Raw genomic sequence first — 18778 nt, forward strand, 5'->3', positions numbered from 1 at the left:
ATCATGATACGGTAGTCATATGAAAACAAATACTCTGTGTAATGTAATTATTTCCGTAGCGCACGCATAACTACGCGTGGGTGTAACGCACATTGTAGCGCGACAGGAATTACCGTTTTGTAAACAAATACTTGTGCGCACATCATCACGCGTGGGAGTAGCGCACACCGTGTAGCGCACACCGTAGCGCAACACTAATTACCTTTTGTAAACAATATGTTTGATACGAGAAGGATCTCCTCGCAAACCTGAACATTCCCTCCATCAATTTGGAGTGTTTTGGATGCCTGAAAGCGCAAATACTGATAAAAAATTTAGTATGGCTGGAGACCTGCGGGAAGCATTTGGCGGCCGACGCATATCAACATTGTCCTAAAGTTGAAGTAGAAGCGTACGGGTTATGGCTGGAGAGAGACAAATGTAATAACAAACAAAAAAAAAAACCTGTTCCCTTATAAACCAATGTAAATATTTGGCAATCGTGGTACGATAATATAAAAATTAAAGTATAAACTAACGGTGGGGAAGCATCGCACAACAAACGAACTTTTAAAATAAACATCCTAATGCTATGGAAAGAAACATACTATGAAAATGTTGACATACTAAACGTGTATTACCTGACAAATAAAATATTTCCCTCGCAAATCCTTACTGTGTACTTAATTACGGTTTAATAACCTCACACTCTCACCCTGCGTGGAGACCAGGCATAACTTCGAGAAAATCCGACAGTTTTCGACGGCCCGCGTGGGGATCACGCGTTGCGTGAATTTGGCGCTATATCGGGGGTTACCTACTCGGACCCGACAAACGCAATTGTAGAAAATAGACGATTATTGTAAACACGATAACAATCTAGGTTTTAACCCTAGAATCTAGAACGACGGAATTCGTTTCATTCAGTCCTAAACATTTTTACCGCGTAGCTGGGCTATGAGGCTACACAAGAAGTTTCATTTATTTACCATGCCCAAGTTTGAGGGGTAGTTACGTTACCTATATAAACAAGCTTTGCTATTGGTTGACGATAACAATAGAACACAATAAAACACAATGAATTATTTTACAGGGTGTCCCAAAAAAAACGAAAACTTTTGAAATCACTCATTGTTAAAATTTGAATGCCGTGTTCACAAATTTCAGCCCGTGGGGATTTAATGCAACTTATAAAATTCTAAATGCTTTGTGTTGCTAGAGAAAGGGGAAATGTCGAAGGTCGTGTCCTTGAGTTGCACATTTAAATAATGTTATCCATATTTGTAAATTGTAAATATTGTTAATGAATATCAGTTCTGCGAACAAGCAAATTTGACTGCATCATATGTATGCATAAAAATGTTTATGGCAACCCCGATTTATACACTTGTGGGCCCAACAGAGTGCTTAGGCATTCAAACTCTAACAATGGCATTCTTATGGGTGATTTCAATAGTTTTCTTTTTTTTTTCGGATACCCTGTAGAAATTAAATACTTATTGAGTTTAAGTGCAAAATGTGAAGAGCCCCGTCAGGGATTCCAACTCTGGACCCCTGGTTTACTAGACCAGTGCTCTATCCACTGAGCTAAAAAGGCACCCAGAAAAGGCGTCCATGCGTAAATTGAAATGTAAACACATGTTTTGAATGAGCAAGTCTTTTGCTCACCCTCACCGTACACAGTTAAAAAAATTAAGCCTTATCAGAGAGTTGAACTCCGGACCCCTGGTTTAGGAGACCAGTGCTCTAACTACTGAGCTAATAAGGCAAACCAGTAATACTTTTGAAAAAGGTTAAAGGAATCAAATATTTACAATAATCGTCTATTTTCTACCATTGCGTTTGTCTGGTCTGGGTAACTATAGTGATTTAAGATTCCTACAAGTCTTATTTCACTCAGAGTAACTTGGCTTGTAATAAATAATATGACATGAAAGATTTTTATATTTTTCCGTTCATGTTATACATCGTCTTTATTGTGAGCGATGAAATATGCGAAAAAGAACACTTCCCGTGTCCTGCACTTGGCTTGCTGGTCTAGTGGCATGATTCTCGCTTAGGGTGCGAGAGGTCTCGGGTTCGATTCCCGTGCAAGCCCAGTTCGCCCCTCACGCTTGAAAGAGAACAGCCTTTGACAATAATTTGCTGGTGGTCAATAATTATGTTGTATTTTTTTCAGAAAAACTGAATGTGGTACGTGTTCTCGTGCTTGTTCATATAGGTAACTACCTAACCCTTAAACTCGGGCATAGTAAATAATGAAACTTCTTGTGTAGGCTCATCTTATATAAATTCTAATTTGAAGTAAAAAAGCGTGTAATATATAATACCTTAGAGAATAACTGAAATAAAAACTTGACGTCCACGACCAAAACCGCTCATGCTCGAAATCGGAATTAGTAGCCATTGATTGCAGTTGAATTGCTATCTCGGATATGCTGCTCAATGCTCAATCACCGATGCATGATCTGTTTACACAATCTGTGAACTGCCTGATTTCTATCAATAATCAATTCCTGTGATAAAAGCTTCCGCCAATTGTCGCCGCGAGTTCCACGCGACCCTTTACTTTTTCTCAGTCTTATAATTCCCAAACTCGGCTGGCAATTTAAAAGCAGTTGGGAAGGCTTACCAACTCCAGAGAACCTATTAATGTGCCCACGACGTGAAATGTGTGGTAAAATCAACAGCTAAGTTCCAAGCTATCAGTGGCGAAGTAAAATAGGCGATTAATGAAGTAATTATGTAGTCGTGGCCGAGTGATTAAGGCGACAGACTAGAAATCTGTTGGGAAATTCCCGCGCAGGTTCAAATCCTGCCGACTACGACTCTTGTTATTCCGAAAGATGTTCATTTAACACGGATAAATTGTTTGCCATCAGGTAGAATTTCGTTTCAAAATATACGACATAATTTTTTTTGCATTTTTTAAAAAATACCAGTCAGAGTAGTTAAAATTTTTGATACTTGATGTGAAATGGTTAATATTACATCCTTTTAACGCAAGTGCTCAAATTTAGGATTCTGATTCGGTTACTAAAAATGTAAATAAACATGGTGATTGGGCTAGAACGAAATTACCTCTTGTCAAAGCGACCCCTATTCAGAAATTATTGCTCCTTCATAGGCTAATTTTCAAAAGCAAAATAGGATGTTTTCCGCACGAATTAACGGAAGTCTCTTACAGCTTAGTTTTTCATGTAATATACCGCAATTTTTTTAAATTACCAAAAGATAATGAAATATTTCCCCAGGTGTGGCTTGCTGGTCTAGTGGTATGATTCTCGCTTCGGGTGCGGGAGGTCACGGGTTCGATTCCCGTGCAAGCCCTGTTTGCACTCAAAACTTGAAATTTTTCGGCGATTGAGTTTCTTTCTTTCAAGAAAAAAGCAGTGTTGAACTCAAGTTGCAATCTCCCGATAAAACTTTTCACATGCAGTATCAATCCTATCAATATACATGCAAGGAGGAGATGTAGTATGCATAAATGTAGACGTTGTAAACATGTCAACAATGCGGGAAGAACTTGTCAATCATCATATACAAGTACTGAACATCAGGAAAATGAATTCGTGCGACTTTTTTATAGTGCGTGGCATATTTTTTATAACATGTAACATTTTCAACTACCATATCACCATTTGATTACCATTGCCATCGTCTACAGGATAATCTCATGGACGGTGTTTGTGAAAGCTACTGAATTGATCGACCAAACTTTAATACTAATATTTTCTTTTTTAGGTTTAGCTTCGCAGGAATATTAACTATTTTTCGCCGGTGATTCATTTTACCTTTTTCAAAAGTATTGCGGGTTTGCCTTAATAGCTCAGTGGTTAGAGCACTGGTCTCGTAAACCAGGGGTCCGGAGTTCAACTCTCTGATAAGGCTCAATTTTTTTAACGGTGTATGCATGCCTCGTCATGACGAGGGTGAATAAAAGACTTAAATACGTGTTTTGAAACATGTGTTTACATTTCAATTTGCGCATGCATGTTTTTTTTGGGTGCCTTCTTAGCTCAGTGGTTAGAGCACTGGTCTAGTAAACCAGGGGTCCAGAGTTCGAATCTCTGACGAGGGTTTCCACATTTTCCACTTAAACTTAATTCCCGAGCAGGCGCGGAGCGCCTGCGAGGGTACTAATTCCGCTCGGAGATTAGGAATTACACCCGGAACCCGGTAGAACATAGGCGAATCCAAAGTTGTCGAAATTCTTTGTCATGGACGGTCGACGTTGGGTGGTTTTTTGAGTTATGCGCATGCGCGAGTATCTTCTCGTAATCAACGAACGTTCTGATTGGCTAAGTCAGAAAGTTTGTATTTCAATGAGAACGTCAGCAATTTATATTAACTGTCATTTCGTAAACATTTTTGTAAAACTAAAAGCGTTTCATAAACTTTGTGCAAAGAAAGTAAAACGAGAAGAAACAAGATATATGAAGCATGACAGTTAGCAAAGATGAACGTGGATACGGTCAAGACAAAGCCGTGTAAGAGGAATAATTCATAATCTGCAAACTTATGTACTATTTTCTACCATTGCGTTTCTCTGTTCTGGGTAACTATAGTGATTTAAGATTCCTACAAGTCTTTTTTCACTCATAGTAACTTGGCTTCTAATAAATATGACATGAAAAGATTTTTATATTTTTCCATGCATGCTATACAGGGTGTATCAAAAAAAAGGTAATCCAACTTTGGTGCGCTATTGTACGTGAACTACTCATTCTATTAACGAATTTTTTTCACATTCCGAAAGGTTATGCTTTTAACTATCGAATGACATGTTTTTGATACCAAATGGTGAAAAAATGAGCAAATAGGAGGCTGATAAAAATTGTTAGTCGAAATCGCATATTTTCACCTCTGAGAGTTGGGACTAAAACCATTGAAAATTAACTCTCTTTGGGACTTTTGCTTTTGAATAAACTACCCGCATATGCATATTAAGTAGGAATAAGGAGAACATTCCAAGCAATGCGGCATAAAACCAGTGCAAGCTGTGACATGTTCATGATTAATTGTTTTTTTCTTTTGTTATGCACTGCTTTAATTAGGCTCAAAGGTGAAAATATGCGATTGCGACTAACATTTTTTATCAGCCTCGTATGTGCTCACTTTTTCAACATTTGGTATTAAAAACATGTCATCCGATAGTTAAAAGCCTGATCTTTCCGAATGTGAAAACAATTCGCTCATAGACTGAGTAGTTCACGTACAATAGCTTGTTGAAGTTGGATTACCTTTTTTTTGATACACCCTGTACATCGTCTTTATTGTGAGCGATGAAATATGCGAAAAAGAAAACTTCCCGCGTTCTGAACTTGGCTTGTTGGTCTAGTGGTATGATTCTCGCGTGGGGTGCGAGAGGTCACGGGTTCGATTTCCGTGCAAGCCCTGTTCGCCCTTCACGCATGAAAGAGAACAGCCTTTGAAAACAATTTGCTGATGGTCGATAAATTATGTTGCATTTTCCTTAGAAAAAAATGTGGTACGTGTTCTCGTTCAAACATTAGATGCACTCTTTCAACTTAATGTAAGTATCAACCTCGGATTTTCCATCGATGCAATTATATCAACAGTGTCCAGGAGTGTTTTTCACGGGTGCCTCTTTAGCTCAGTGGTTAGATCACTGGTCTTGTAAACCAGGGGTCCAGAATTCGAATTTCTGTAGGGGCTCTTCACATTTTCCACCTAAATTAAATAAGTATTTAATTTCTATAATAATTCATTGTGTTTTATTGTCTTCTATTGTTATCATCAACCAATAGCAAAGCTTGTTCATATAGGCAACTACCTAACCCTTAAACTTGGGCATGGTAAATAATGAAACTTCTTTTGTAGGTTCATCTTATATAAATTCTAATTCAAATGAAAAAGCGTGTAATATATAATACCTTAGAGAATAACTGAAATAAAAAAAAAACCATGACCAAAACCGCTCATGCTCGAAATCGGAATTAGTAGCCATTGATCAACAGCTAAGTTCCAAGCTATCGGTGGTAAAGAGAAAAAAGCGATTTTTGAGGGAATTATATATGTAGTCGTGGCCGAGTGGTTAAGGCGACAGACTTGAAATCTGTTGGGATATTCCCGCGCAGGTTCAAATCCTACCGACTACGACTCTTTTTATTCCGAAAGATGTTCATATAACACAGAGAAATTGTTTTCCACCAGGTGGAATTTCGTTTCAAAATATACGACATAATTTTTTTTGCCTTCTTTAAGAAATACCAGCAGTTAAAGTAGTTAAAGTTTTTAATACTTGATGTGAAATGGTTAATATTATATCCTTTTAACGCAAGTGCTCAAATTTAGCATTCTGATTCGGTAACTAAAAATGTAAATAAACATGGTGATTGGGCTAGAACGAAATTACCTCTTGTCAAAGCGACCCCTATTCAGAAATTATTGCTCCTTCATAGGCTAATTTTCAACAGCAAAATGGGATGTATTCCGCACGATATAACGGAAGTCTCTTAAACCTTAGTTTTTCATGTAATATACCGGAATTTTTTTAAATTATTGAAAGATAATGAAATACTTCTCCAGGTGTGGCTTGCTGGTCTAGTGGTATGATTCTCGCTTTGGGTGCGAGAGGTCGCGTGTTCGATTCACGTGCAAGCCCTGTTTGCCCTCAAAACTTGAAATTTTTCGGCGATTGAGTTTCTTTCTTTCAAGAAAAAAGCAGTGTTGAACTCAAGTTGCAATCTCCCAATAAAACTTTTCACATGCAGTATCAATCCTATCAATATACATGCAAGGAGGAGATGTAGTATGCATAAATGTAGACGTTTTAAACATGTCAACAATGCGGGAAGACCTTGTCAATCATCATATACAAGTACTGAACATCAGGAAAATGAATTCGTGCGACTTTTTTATAGTGCGTGGCACATTTTTTATAACTCAAGAATAATTTGTAACTCAAAAATAATACTGTAACATTTTCAACTACCATATCACCGTATGATTACCATTGCGATCGTCTACAGGATAATCTCATGGACGGTGTTTGTGAAAGCTACAGAATTGATCGACCAAACTTTAATACTAATATTTTCTCTTATAGGTTTAGCTTCGCAGAATAACTCTTTTTTGCCGGTGATTCATTTTACCGTTTTCAAAAGTATCACGGGTTTGCCTTATTAGCTCAGTGGTTAGAGCACTAGTCTCGTAAACTAGGTTACCTAAAGGCAGTAGTGCTGCCTATACTCTTATAGAAATAGCATGCGCAAAATGCTTGCTTGTTAAAAATTCATACCATGGTTACGCAAATTATAGTCAAATATTATACGACACTTCAAATTACAATAGATCAAAGGTCAAATTCCAAATGCGCGAGGTATTTGTGAAACTAAAACCCTGAGGCTTTAGCCCCTTAAATAAAACAATCAAAGAACTAACTGAAAAGTTAAATACTTATACATGCTTTAGTTACACCACACAGGTTTACCCCAATGATAAAAGTAATTAAAAGAAAATATGTTTCAAACCTTTTAAAAAAATCGAAATGACAAAGCTATAAAACAAGTGACAGTCAAATGTTTTACGACACCTTAAAATCACCATAAATTAAAGTTCAAATTCCAAACGCGCAAGTATTTGTAAAAGACCAAAAGCACAAGACTCCAATTGCCAAGTAACGGTATGGTTCACCACGTGGCTTTTGGTGTCCGTTTATACAACAGTGATATGAGTCATGCGAGCACAATCTCACGGCTAACTCAGTGTCTACTCTGCCTTCCAAAAACACTTTGAATTTGAAACACTGACCGTATAAAGCATGGAGTCGTTTTATAGTATACCGACCGCATTGCATTGTGGTAGGATATCTTTTACCACAATGCAGTGCGCTATTTCGTAAATTTGCTTCCCCTACTACACAAATTAGGGACTGCTGCCTTGCTCGGTCGCTCAGGCGACCTCGCTGCGGCAGCAACCAGGGGTCCGGAGTTCAACTCTCTGATAAGGCTTAATTTTTTTAACGGTGTATGCATGCCTCGTCATGACGAGGGTGAATAAAAGACTTAAATACGTGTTTTTAAACATGTGTTTACATTTCAATTTGCGCATGCATGTGTTTTGTGGGTGCCTCCTTAGCTCAGTGGTTAGAGCACTGGTCTAGTAAACCAGGAGTCCAGAGTTCGAATCTCTAACGAGGCTTTCCGCATTTTCCACTTAAACTTAATAAGTATCTACGAACATGGACGAGTTTTTTGACCGGCTTCTTGACGTTTATATAACGATACTGAACAATGTTTATGACTTGTTGTTTATAAATCAATATGCATAATAATTCATTCTGTTTTGTTGTCTTTTATTGTTATCATCAACCAATAGCACCCCTCAAACTTGGGCATGGTAAATAATGAAACTTCTTGTGTATTCTCATAGTTGAGCTACGCGGTAAAAATGTTTAGAACTGAATGAAACCAATTCCGTCGTTCTAGATTCTAGGGTTAAAACCTAGTTTGTTATCGTTTTTACAATAATCGTCTATTTTCTACCATTGCGTTTGTCTGGTCTGGGTAACTATAGCGATTTAATATTCCTACAAGTCTTTTTTCACTCATGGTAACTTGGCTTCTAATAAATATGACATGAAAAGATTTTTATATTTTTTCCATGCATGCACTTGGCTTGTTGGTCAAGTGGTATGACTCTCGCGTTGGGTGCTAAAGGTCACGGGTTCGATTCCCGTGCAAGCCCCGTTCGCCCCTAACGCTTGAAAGAGAACAGCCTTTGACAATAATTTGCTGATGGGCTATAAATTATGTTGCATTTTCCCCTGAAAAAAATGTGGTACATGTTCTCGTCCAAACATTAGATGCTCTCTCTCAACTTAATTTTGCATGAATGCTATTATATGAACAGTGTCCACGAGTGCCTCTTTAGTTCAGTGGTTAGAGCTCTGGTCTTGTAAACCAGGGGTCCAGAGTTCCAATTCTGACGGGGCTCTTCACATTTTCCACTTAAAATTAATAAGTATCTACGAACATGAACGAGTTTTTTAACCTGTTTCTTGTATATGTATAACCACAGTTAATAGAATATACACGGTTTGGAGAATAAATAAAAGTAGAATACAACTCATTAACTATGTTATTGTCCACGTTTATGCCAAAAATGGTTCCTTTCTCGTCACGTGTCTATTGTATTGTAGCTAAACGTACCAATGGCATTCGTCTTGCTAAGCTCCTCAACCTTGACTTCAAAAATATTTTAATTATAAGATTGCTATCGGTTTATCTGTGCAAAATACAATAGACATGTGATGAGAAAGGAACAATTTTTTGCATAAATGTACCTCAACATAGTTAATCAGTTGTATTGTAGTTTTATGTGGTCTCCAAACCATGCATGTATATTCTATTAACTGGTTATCATCAACCAATAGGAAAGCTTGTTCATATAGGTAACGTAGCTACCCCTTAAACTTGGGCATGGTAAATAATGAAACTTCTTGTGTAGGCTCATCTTATATAAATTCTAATTTGAAATAAAAAAGCGTGTAAGGTATGATACCTCATAGAATAACTGCGAAATAACAATTTAACGTCGATGACCGAAAGATCTTCATTTAACACGGAGAAATCAAAGGCAAAATCCTAGCGTACAATTTTCAGTTGTACGAGGTTGATACTTACATTAAGTTGAGAGAGTGCATCTAATGTTTGAACGAGAACACGTACCACATTTTTTTCTGAAAAAAATGCAACATAATTATAGAGCATCAGCAAATTGTTGTCACAGGCTGTTCTCTTTCAAGCGTGAGGGGCGAACAGGGCTTGCACGGGAATCGAACCCGTGACCTCTTTCACCCTAAGCGAGAATCATACCACTAGACCAGCAAGCCAAGTGCAGAACACGGGAAGTGTTCTTTTTCGCATATTTCATCGCTCACAATAAAGAGGATGTATAGCATGCATGGAAAAATATAAAAATCTTTTCATGTCATATTTATTACAAGCTAAGTTACTCTGAGTGAAAAAAGACTTGTAGGAATCTTAAATCACTATAGTCACCCAGACCAGACAAACGCAATGGTAGAAAATAGACGATTATTGTAAACACGATAACAATCTAGGTTTTTAACCCCAGAATCTAGAACGACGGAATTGGTTTTATTCAGTTCTAAACATTTTTACCGCGTAGCTGAACTATGAGCCTACACAAAAAGTTTCATTATTTACCATGACAAAGTTTGAGGGGTGCTATTAGTTGATGATAACAATAGAACGCAATAAAACACAATGAATTATTATAGAAATTATATTGAGTTTAAGTGGAGAATGTGAAGAGCTTCGTCAGAGATTCGAACTCTGGACCCCTGGTTTACTAGACCAGTGCTCTAACCACTGAGCTAAGGAGGCACCCACAAAAAACATGCATGCGCAAATTGAAATGTAAACAAATGTTTCAAAAAACGTATTTAAGTCTTTTACTCACCCTCAACATACACAGTTAAAAAAATTAAGCCGTATCAGAGAATTGAACTCCGGACCCATGGTTTACGAGACAAGTGCTCTAACCACTGAGCTAATAAGGCAAACACGCAACACATTTCAAAAAGATAAAATGAATTACTGGCGAAAAAGAGTTATTCCTGCCAAGCTAAACCTTAAAAGGGAAAATATTAGTTTTAAAGTTTGGTGGATCAATTCAGTAGATTTCAGAAAGGGCATGAGATTATCCTGTAGACGATGGTAATGGTAATCATACCGTGATATGGTAGTTGAAAATGTTACAGTGTTATTTTGAGCCCTTTACAAATTATTCTTGAGTTATAAAAAATGTGATACGCAATTAAAAAAAAAGTCGCACGAATTCATTTTCCTGATGTTCAGTACTTGCATGTATATGATGATTGACAAGGTCTTCCCGCATTGTTGACATGTTTACAACGTCTAAATTTATGCATACTACATCTCCTCCTTGCATGTATATTGATAGGATTGATACTGCATGTGAAAAGTTTTATCGGGAGATTGCAACTTGAGTTCAACACTGCTTTTTTCTTGAAAGAAAGAAACTCAATCGCCAAAAAATTTCAAGTTTTGAGTGCAAACAGGGCTTGCACGGGAATCGAACCCGTGAACTCCCGCACTCGAAGCGAGAATCATACCACTAGACCAGCAAGCCACACCTGGGGAAATGTTTCATTATCTTTTGGTAATTTAAAAAAATTCCGGTATATTACATGAAAAACTAAGCTGTAAGAGACTTCCGTTAATTCGTGCGGAAAACATCCCATTTTGCTGTTGAAAATTAGCTTATGAAGGAGAAATAATTTCTGAATAGAGATCGCTTTGACAAGAGGTAATTTCGTTCTAGCCCAATCACCATGTTTATTTACATGTTCAGTAACCGAATCAGAACGATTTCACATCAAGTATTAAAAATTTCATTTTAACTACTCTGACTGGTATTTTCTAAAAAATGCAAAAAAAATTATGTCGTATATTTTGAAACGAAATTCCACCTGGTGGCAAACAATTTCTCCGTGTGATATGAACATCTTTCGGAATAACAAGAGTCGTAGTCGGCAGGATTTGAACCTGCGCGGGAATTTCCCAACAGATTTCAAGTCTGTCGCCTTAACCACTCGGCCACGACTACATATATAATTGCCTCAAAAATCGCTTATTTTGCTTTACCACTGATAGCTTGGAACTTAACTGTTGATTTTACCACACATTTTACGTCGTGGGCACATTAATAGGTTCTCTGGAATTGGTATGCCTTCCCAACTGCTTTTCAATTGCCAGCCGAGTTTGGGAATTATAATAAGACTGAGAAAAAGTAAAGGATCTCGTGGAACTCGCGGTGACGGTTGGCGGAAGCTTTTATCATAGGAATTGATTATTGATAGAAATCAGGCAGTTCACAGAGCGTGTAAACAGATCATGCATCGGTGATTGAGCATTCAGCAGCATATCCGAGATAGGAAATCAACTGCAATCATGCAATGGCTACTAATTCCGATTTCGAGCATGAGCGGTTTTGGTCATGGACGTTAAGTTTTTATTTCAGTTATTCTTTAAGGTATCATTATTACACGTTTTTAATTTCAAATTAGAATTTTATTAAGATGAGCCTACAAGAGTTTTTATATTTACAATGCCCGAGTTTAAGGGTTAGGTAGTTACCTATATGAACAAGCATTGCTATTGGTTGATGATAACAATAGAAGATTTGCAAGTGGTTTGCAAGACCAGTGCTCTAACCACTGAGCTAAAGAGGCACCCGTGAAAAACATTCGTGGACACTGTTGATATAATTGCATTGATGCAAATTCTAGCGCACAATTTTTGTACGAGGTTGATACTTACATTAAGTTAAGATAGTGCATCTAATGTTTGAACGGGAACAAGTACCACATTTTTTTCTGAAGAAAATACAACATAATTATAGACCATCAGCAAATTGTTGCTAAGGGCTGTTCTCTTTCAATGGAGAGGGGCAAACAGGGCTCGCACGGGAATCGAACCCGTGACCTTTCGCACCTAAAGCGAGAATCATACTATTAGACCAGCAAGCCAAGTGCAGGACACGGGAAGTGTTCTTTTTCATATTTCATCGCTCACAATAAAGACGATGTATAGCATGCATGGAAAAATATAAAAATCTTTTCATGTCATTTTTATTTCAAGCCAAGTTACTCTGATTGAAAAAAGACTTGTGGGAATTTTAAATAACTATAGTTACCCAGACCAGACAAACGCAATGGTAGAAAATAGACGATTATTGTTAATATTTTCGCCGTTGATTCATTTTTCCTTTTTCAAAAGAATTACGGGTTTGCCTTATTAGCTCAGTGGTTAGAGCACTGGTCTCGTAAACCAGGGGTCCTGAGTTCAACTCTCTGATAAGGCTTAATTTTTTTAACTGTGTATGGTGAGGGTGAGTAAAAGACTAAAATACGTTTTTTGAAACATGTGTTTACATTTCAATTTGCGCATGCATGTTTTTTCTGGGTGTCTCCTTAGCTCAGTGGTTAGAGCACTGGTCTAGTAAACCAGGGGTCCAGAGCCCGAAAATGTGACGGGGCGTTCTACATCTTTCACTTAAACTAAGTATCTAGGAACATGAACGAGTTGTTTGACCGGATTCTTGTATATGTAAAACGATACTGAACAATGTTTGTGACTTGTTCTTTATAAATCAATATCTATAATAATTCATTGTGTTTTATTGTGTTCTATTGTTACCATCAACCAATAGCAAAGCTCGTTCATATAGGTACCTACCCGTCAATCTTGGGCATGGTAAATAATGAAACTTCTTGTGTAGCCTCATAGTTCAGCTACGCGGTAAAAATGTTTAGAACTGAATGAAACCAATTCCGTTGTTCTAGATTCTAGGGTTAAAACCTAGATTGTTATCGTGTTTACAATAATCGTCTATTTTCTACCATTGCGTTTGTCTGCATGGTCTGGGTAACTATAGTGATTTAAGATTCCTACAAGTCCTTTTTCACTCAGAGTATAGCTTGGCTTGTTGTAATAAATATGACATGAAAAGATTTTTATATTTTCCCATGCATGCTATACATCGTCTTTATTGTGAGCGATGAAATATGCGAAAAAGAACACTTCCCGTGTTTTGCACTTGGCTTGCTGGTCTAGTGGTATGATTCTCGCTTAGGGTGCGAGAGGTCACGGGTTCGTGCAAGCCCTGTTCGCCCCTCACGCTTGAAAGGGAACAGCCTTTGCAACAATTTGCTGATGGTCTATAATTATGTTGTATTTTCTTCAGAAAAAAATGTGGTATGTGTTCTCGTTCAAACATTAGATGCACGCTCTCAACTTAGGGCCTGTTTACATGGAGCCGAGTTACCCGGGTAAACGAGTTACTCGCCTTGCAGGGACAAAACGGTACTGTGTTTATATGGAACCGGGTAACTCGGTATTTGTTACGGTACATTGTAATTACACGACGTACTTACTATGTAGGGTGCGAAATTTCAAAAAGTTTTTTACAATGGTGGTAAATGAAAGGTAAACGCGAATGCGTGTTTGGCGAATATTCCACTCGACTAGCCGAGTTTCCCGTTGCAAAGTGTTTATATGGTATAACCGAGTAACTCGCCTTGCCGAGAACCCGGCACCGTTTGCCGAGAACTCGGCACGCCGAGTTACTCGGATGCGCCATATAAACAGTCAACCGAGATATGCATACAATATATAGAACAAGCGAGAACTCGGTGCTGCCGAGTAACTCGGTTAGCCGGGTAACTCGGCTCCATGTAAACAGGCCCTTAATGTAAGTATCAACCTCATACAAAAATTGTGCGCTAGGATTTCGCATTAATGTAATTATAACAACATGCAGTGTCCACGAATGTTTTTCACGGGTGCCTCTTTAGCTCAGTGGTTAGAGCACTGGTCTTGTAAACCAGGGGTCCAGAGTTCGAATTCTGACGGGGCTCTTCACATTTTCCACTTAAAATTAATAAGTATCTACGAACATGAACGAGTTTTTTGACCGGTTTCTTGTATATGTATAACCACAGTTAATAGAATATACATGGTTTGGAGAATAAATAAAAGTACAATACAACTCATTAACTATGTTATTGTCCACGTTTATGCCAAAAATGGTTCCTTTCTCGTCACGTGTGACGTGTCTATTGTATTGTAGCTAAACGTACCAATGGCATTCGTCTTGCTAAGCTCCTCAACCTTGACTTCAAAAATATTTTAATTATAAGATTGCTATTGGTTTATCTGTGCAAAATACAATAGACATGTGATGAGAAAGGAACAAGTTTTGCATAAATGTACCTCAACATAGTTAATCAGTTGTATTGTACACTGTAAATCTCGGAGTGTTGGCACAACACCGAAATCGGTGTAAAATCTTGCAGCAATATGAACACTAATATGGTGTTTATTTACGCTATATTTTGGGTTAATTTACACTATTCATGGGTAAAGTTTATGCAGCTATGTGTACACTATGGCGACGTAAATATACACCATTAACGTAAACTAACACCTCTATAGGTTTTCCTACACCTATTTTGCGTAAAAACGCTTGCAGCAATATGAACACCAACTTCGTGTATAAATACACCGCGAGAGTAAACTTACCCCTCCCAAGGTTTTTCTACGCCTATTTAGTGTAAACGTGCTTGCAGTTCAACCATGCGCTTTCAGCATTCCCATATGGTGTTTGTGACATCAAGAACAAACCAAGCTTGGTAAAGAATGTCAATCTTAGTGATTACCATTTACGCCAATCAGGTATTTAACTATTTATTTAAGAGTTGCCTTAAACCTGAGGATGACTACATCAACCACAGGTCCCAAGTTCCCATAGTTCTTTTAAAAGTTCTTATAGAATCAGTGTTTAGTCAGTGTTTTAACATTATGCTAGCACTAATTGAGTTATATTTCAGCATCACAAATGTGGTGTCTTTCTAGAATCCTGCCATTTTTGGTTCACAAATGGATACCAGAAGGAAATGATGACTGGGAATTGTTCACTGATTTAATGCATATTGTTGATATATTGTTTGCCCCAGTGATTGAGAAAGGTACTACACTCTATCTTCGGCTCATAATCAGCGAGTATCTGGAACAGTTTAAAAGGCTCTATCCTGAAAGGAAACTTATTCCAAAACAGCATTTCATGGTTCATTACCCAAACCAAATTCTAAGGTATGTCTATTGATCTGGTTCTCACAGGTGGTGGCTTCAATGCTGAACACCTCAGTACATTTGATAATTTTAATTATTTATTTTATATATTTTAGATATGGACCCCTTGTGCGCAACTGGTGCATGCGCTTTGAGGCTAAGCATCATTATTTTAAGCTTTTGGCGCAGACTGTAGGTTGCTTCAAGAATATAGCAAAGACATTAGCTACCAGGCACCAACGGCTTCAGTGTTACTGGCTTAGTGACAGTGATGGCTATTTAAGGAGTGATACTGAGGTTGGACCAGGTTAGTGAACAACAAAAGTGCATACTGGATATTAGCTGGAATTTTGTAATGGTTTTTAGGATGTTAAATGTTGTTATAAGTATCCTTTATTTCTACTTCATGTATTTATTAATATTCTGCTTAGGTAAAGTTTTTTATGTGAAGGATCTGGAAGAGAAAGAATGCACCTCACTGTGCCAGTTGGGCAACAATTTGGATCAGAATTCAACTGTGACACTGTAAGTTTGTTCTTATATATGGTAAAAATTATTTAAAACTGGACTGAAAAGTGAAAACTATATTCACATTCTAGGTTGAATTGGGTGAAAGTCAATGGATACAAGTATAAAAAGAATATGATCATAGTCTATCAGCAATTAATTTTTCCTGTGTTTCTTTTTATACATAATGTTTTTTTTATGCCAAACATGGATGTTATGTTTTCTTGCAAGAAAGTAAATACAGTTGCTTTTAGCAGGCACATTCATTGCTATGAGGTTGAAGTTTTGGAAGAATTTGTGCCCTTATTATTTTCTGGGATGCTAGATCATCATCCTCTAGATCTTTATACCATCGTTGTAAATAGAGAATCAAAACACTTTGTAAGAATGAAGTACGACCTATCTGATGCTGAACAATAGTATACATGTGTTAAAGAAATTATTAAACATAATAAAGAAATTCAGTAAATAAATGAATTGTCTGACTCATGATACTGTGCCTGCCTGGAAACATTTAACGAAAAAACTGCATGTGCATGCTTGCTTAGGAACATTTGACGAAAACACGTTTTCGTACCTGGTATACAAATTGTTGTGACCCAGGGTCTATTGGTCTCTTAGTATGTAGTCAATTCCCATTCTTTTGTATCTATACAACCATATATACTCTTTTATTTTGCAACAAATCAAGCATTTTCCGTCGCGGTCTTAATTTATAAGGCATTGAATTTTGTACACAATTTAGATGTAAGTTTACGCTCTTCAAGTGCAATTTTGAAAACTCATATCGGGTAAATATACACCGTAGACGGTAAATTTACAACGCTCTCGGTGTTTAATAACCTTGTTTTTACTTACACCAGATCACGGTACATTCACGTTTTTTTGGTGTATTAATACAAAAACCAAAGTGTAGATATACACTTATCGAGTGTAAGCATATCTTACACTAAATAGGTGTATACTAACGCAACCGTTCAGTGTAATATAACCTGAGCAGTAGGTAAATGTATGCCATTTTTAGGTAAAAAAACACCAAATTTGGTGTAACCTAGGTTTGTTTGTTTTTACACCGAGAAAGTGTTACAGAAACGCTAGCATAGTGTAGAATTACGCTTTTTAAGTGTATTGCTACACTCCAATGGTGTTTGACTTGGCAAAACACCTAATCGGTGTTATCCTACACCAGTTTCGTGTTGGCGTAACACTGCGAAATTTACAGTGTAGTTTTATGTGGTCTCCAAACCATGCATGTATATTCTATTAACTGTGTTATCATCAACCAATAGGAAAGCTTGTTCATATAGGTAACGTAGCTACCCCTTAAACTTGGGCATGGTAAATAATGAAACTTCTTGTGTAGGCTCATCTTATATAAATTCTAATTTGAAATAAAAAAGCGTGTAAGGTATGATACCTTATAGAATAACTGCGAAATAACAATTTAACGTCGATGACCAAAACCGCTCAGGCTCGAAATCTGTGGGCCCAATGGTGAAGGTGATCGTCGTTATTACATCGCGAACCCATAAATATCGTGCCAAATGTCGATTTTTTACTTTGTAAAAGGCGTTATTTGGAAGGTGACATATTGAAGGGTATTCAGTCTTTGCAAAATATTAAAAACTACGTTGACATTTAGAGCAAAACGTGACAATATTTTTATGTTAACGGAGGTTAAGAGAATTTGAACTGTGAAATTAATTGCGAATTTTGAATCATTCTAATGAGTCAACCAAATGAAATACCATTTTCCTGAAATTTTATTTTGTGACCTCTGAAATCAGACTTTACTTCATTGACCGCAAACAATCGCACCGCAACTTTAGCTTCACCTGGGCCACATATAACTAGCCTATGGTTAGATAATACTCAAGGGTTTCTAAACCTGTGATATTTTTGCGTCAACACAAATGGTTGATATTAGTTTAAAGCTACGAATATAAGGTACAGTTATGTGCGTTTTAGACAAGAACATAAATCATCATAACTGATTGAGGTCGTCAATTTATGTACAATCCTTCGAAAAAAGGTTTAATAAAAATAAAAGTGTCGTAATTTGCCACAAGTTCTGCTGGTCTAGTGGTGAGGCAATGCTCTCCCGGCTTCCAAGCTGGGGGTTCGAATCCTACCGTAAGCCCTTTTATTGTGAACCTTGTGAAAAGGATAAACTCAATTAAATAACCATAGCCGTTCAGCACAAGATCTTGTAGTCGAGCCACTAGACTCGAGTGGCGAAGACAGTTGTCTCCCAAGTGGTAAATCAATGGTTCGAATCTCACCATAGCCGTTTTTCGTTATGAGCTTCGTAAACAGTATAAAGTAAATTGAATAACCATAGCCGTTCCCAAAAGATCTCGCAGTCTAGTGGCTAAGACAATTGTCTCTCAAGAGGTAAATCGAAGGTTCGAACTCTACCATAACCTTTTTTCATTATGAACTTCGTGAAAAGAATAAAGTAAATTAAATAACGCTTACCGTTTAGCAGATGATCTTGCATTCCAGTGGGCAAGTTGTTGGTCTTATGTGTCGACAGTCGAAGGTTCGAATCTCGATTCAGGTGGAAATTTTCGTTATTAATATTATATGGTTAGGGTATGGAGAATAAGTTAGTGTAGGATTCCAACAATCGCCAGTTAGCCTTG

General features: G+C 37.3%; 1 protein-coding gene and 14 non-coding genes across 15 annotated transcripts; 9 read left to right on the forward strand and 6 right to left on the reverse strand.

Annotated features, from left to right (window-relative positions):
- Window positions 1-1674: 1674 nt before the first annotated feature.
- On the reverse strand, window positions 1675-1747 carry Trnar-ccu. Its single transcript has one exon. It is a non-coding gene; the product is annotated as a tRNA-Arg (tRNA).
- Window positions 1748-2005: 258 nt separating this feature from the next.
- Window positions 2006-2077, forward strand: Trnap-agg. Its single transcript has one exon. It is a non-coding gene; the product is annotated as a tRNA-Pro (tRNA).
- A 647-nt stretch (window positions 2078-2724) lies between these two features.
- Trnas-aga lies at window positions 2725-2806 on the forward strand. The gene has a single exon. It is a non-coding gene; the product is annotated as a tRNA-Ser (tRNA).
- Window positions 2807-3237: 431 nt separating this feature from the next.
- Window positions 3238-3309, forward strand: Trnap-cgg. The gene has a single exon. It is a non-coding gene; the product is annotated as a tRNA-Pro (tRNA).
- A 488-nt stretch (window positions 3310-3797) lies between these two features.
- Window positions 3798-3870, forward strand: Trnat-cgu. The gene has a single exon. It is a non-coding gene; the product is annotated as a tRNA-Thr (tRNA).
- Window positions 3871-5305: 1435 nt separating this feature from the next.
- Window positions 5306-5377, forward strand: Trnap-ggg. Its single transcript has one exon. It is a non-coding gene; the product is annotated as a tRNA-Pro (tRNA).
- A 642-nt stretch (window positions 5378-6019) lies between these two features.
- Trnas-uga lies at window positions 6020-6101 on the forward strand. The gene has a single exon. It is a non-coding gene; the product is annotated as a tRNA-Ser (tRNA).
- A 434-nt stretch (window positions 6102-6535) lies between these two features.
- Window positions 6536-6607, forward strand: Trnap-ugg. Its single transcript has one exon. It is a non-coding gene; the product is annotated as a tRNA-Pro (tRNA).
- Window positions 6608-9766: 3159 nt separating this feature from the next.
- Trnap-agg lies at window positions 9767-9838 on the reverse strand. The gene has a single exon. It is a non-coding gene; the product is annotated as a tRNA-Pro (tRNA).
- A 620-nt stretch (window positions 9839-10458) lies between these two features.
- Trnat-cgu lies at window positions 10459-10531 on the reverse strand. Its single transcript has one exon. It is a non-coding gene; the product is annotated as a tRNA-Thr (tRNA).
- Window positions 10532-11052: 521 nt separating this feature from the next.
- On the reverse strand, window positions 11053-11124 carry Trnas-cga. The gene has a single exon. It is a non-coding gene; the product is annotated as a tRNA-Ser (tRNA).
- Window positions 11125-11519: 395 nt separating this feature from the next.
- Window positions 11520-11601, reverse strand: Trnas-uga. The gene has a single exon. It is a non-coding gene; the product is annotated as a tRNA-Ser (tRNA).
- Window positions 11602-12451: 850 nt separating this feature from the next.
- On the reverse strand, window positions 12452-12523 carry Trnal-uag. The gene has a single exon. It is a non-coding gene; the product is annotated as a tRNA-Leu (tRNA).
- Window positions 12524-12785: 262 nt separating this feature from the next.
- On the forward strand, window positions 12786-12858 carry Trnat-cgu. Its single transcript has one exon. It is a non-coding gene; the product is annotated as a tRNA-Thr (tRNA).
- Window positions 12859-15132: 2274 nt separating this feature from the next.
- Window positions 15133-16205, forward strand: LOC114536168. The gene is made up of 4 exons (XM_028557516.1): window positions 15133-15230; window positions 15386-15647; window positions 15743-15933; window positions 16058-16205. Exons 2-4 carry the CDS (start codon window positions 15394-15396, stop codon window positions 16153-16155), a joined length of 543 nt encoding a protein of 180 aa, XP_028413317.1. The 5' UTR covers window positions 15133-15230; window positions 15386-15393; the 3' UTR covers window positions 16156-16205.
- The last annotated feature ends 2573 nt before the right edge of the window (window positions 16206-18778 follow it).

Source organism: Dendronephthya gigantea, unplaced genomic scaffold, assembly GCF_004324835.1.
Source record: "Dendronephthya gigantea isolate DGI-Jeju-01 unplaced genomic scaffold, DenGig_1.0 000131F, whole genome shotgun sequence".
NCBI classification, from domain to species: Eukaryota; Metazoa; Cnidaria; class Anthozoa; order Malacalcyonacea; family Nephtheidae; genus Dendronephthya; species Dendronephthya gigantea.

Bases quoted from the DNA above. Each gene is read 5' to 3' on its own strand.
- LOC114536168 (XM_028557516.1), top strand. From the start codon at position 15,394: ATGTGGTGTCTTTCTAGAATCCTGCCATTTTTGGTTCACAAATGGATA. The intron at 15,648-15,742 runs GTATGTCTATTG...TATATATTTTAG, and splicing joins TACCCAAACCAAATTCTAAG to ATATGGACCCCTTGTGCGCA. The intron at 15,934-16,057 runs GTTAGTGAACAA...TATTCTGCTTAG, and splicing joins TGATACTGAGGTTGGACCAG to GTAAAGTTTTTTATGTGAAG.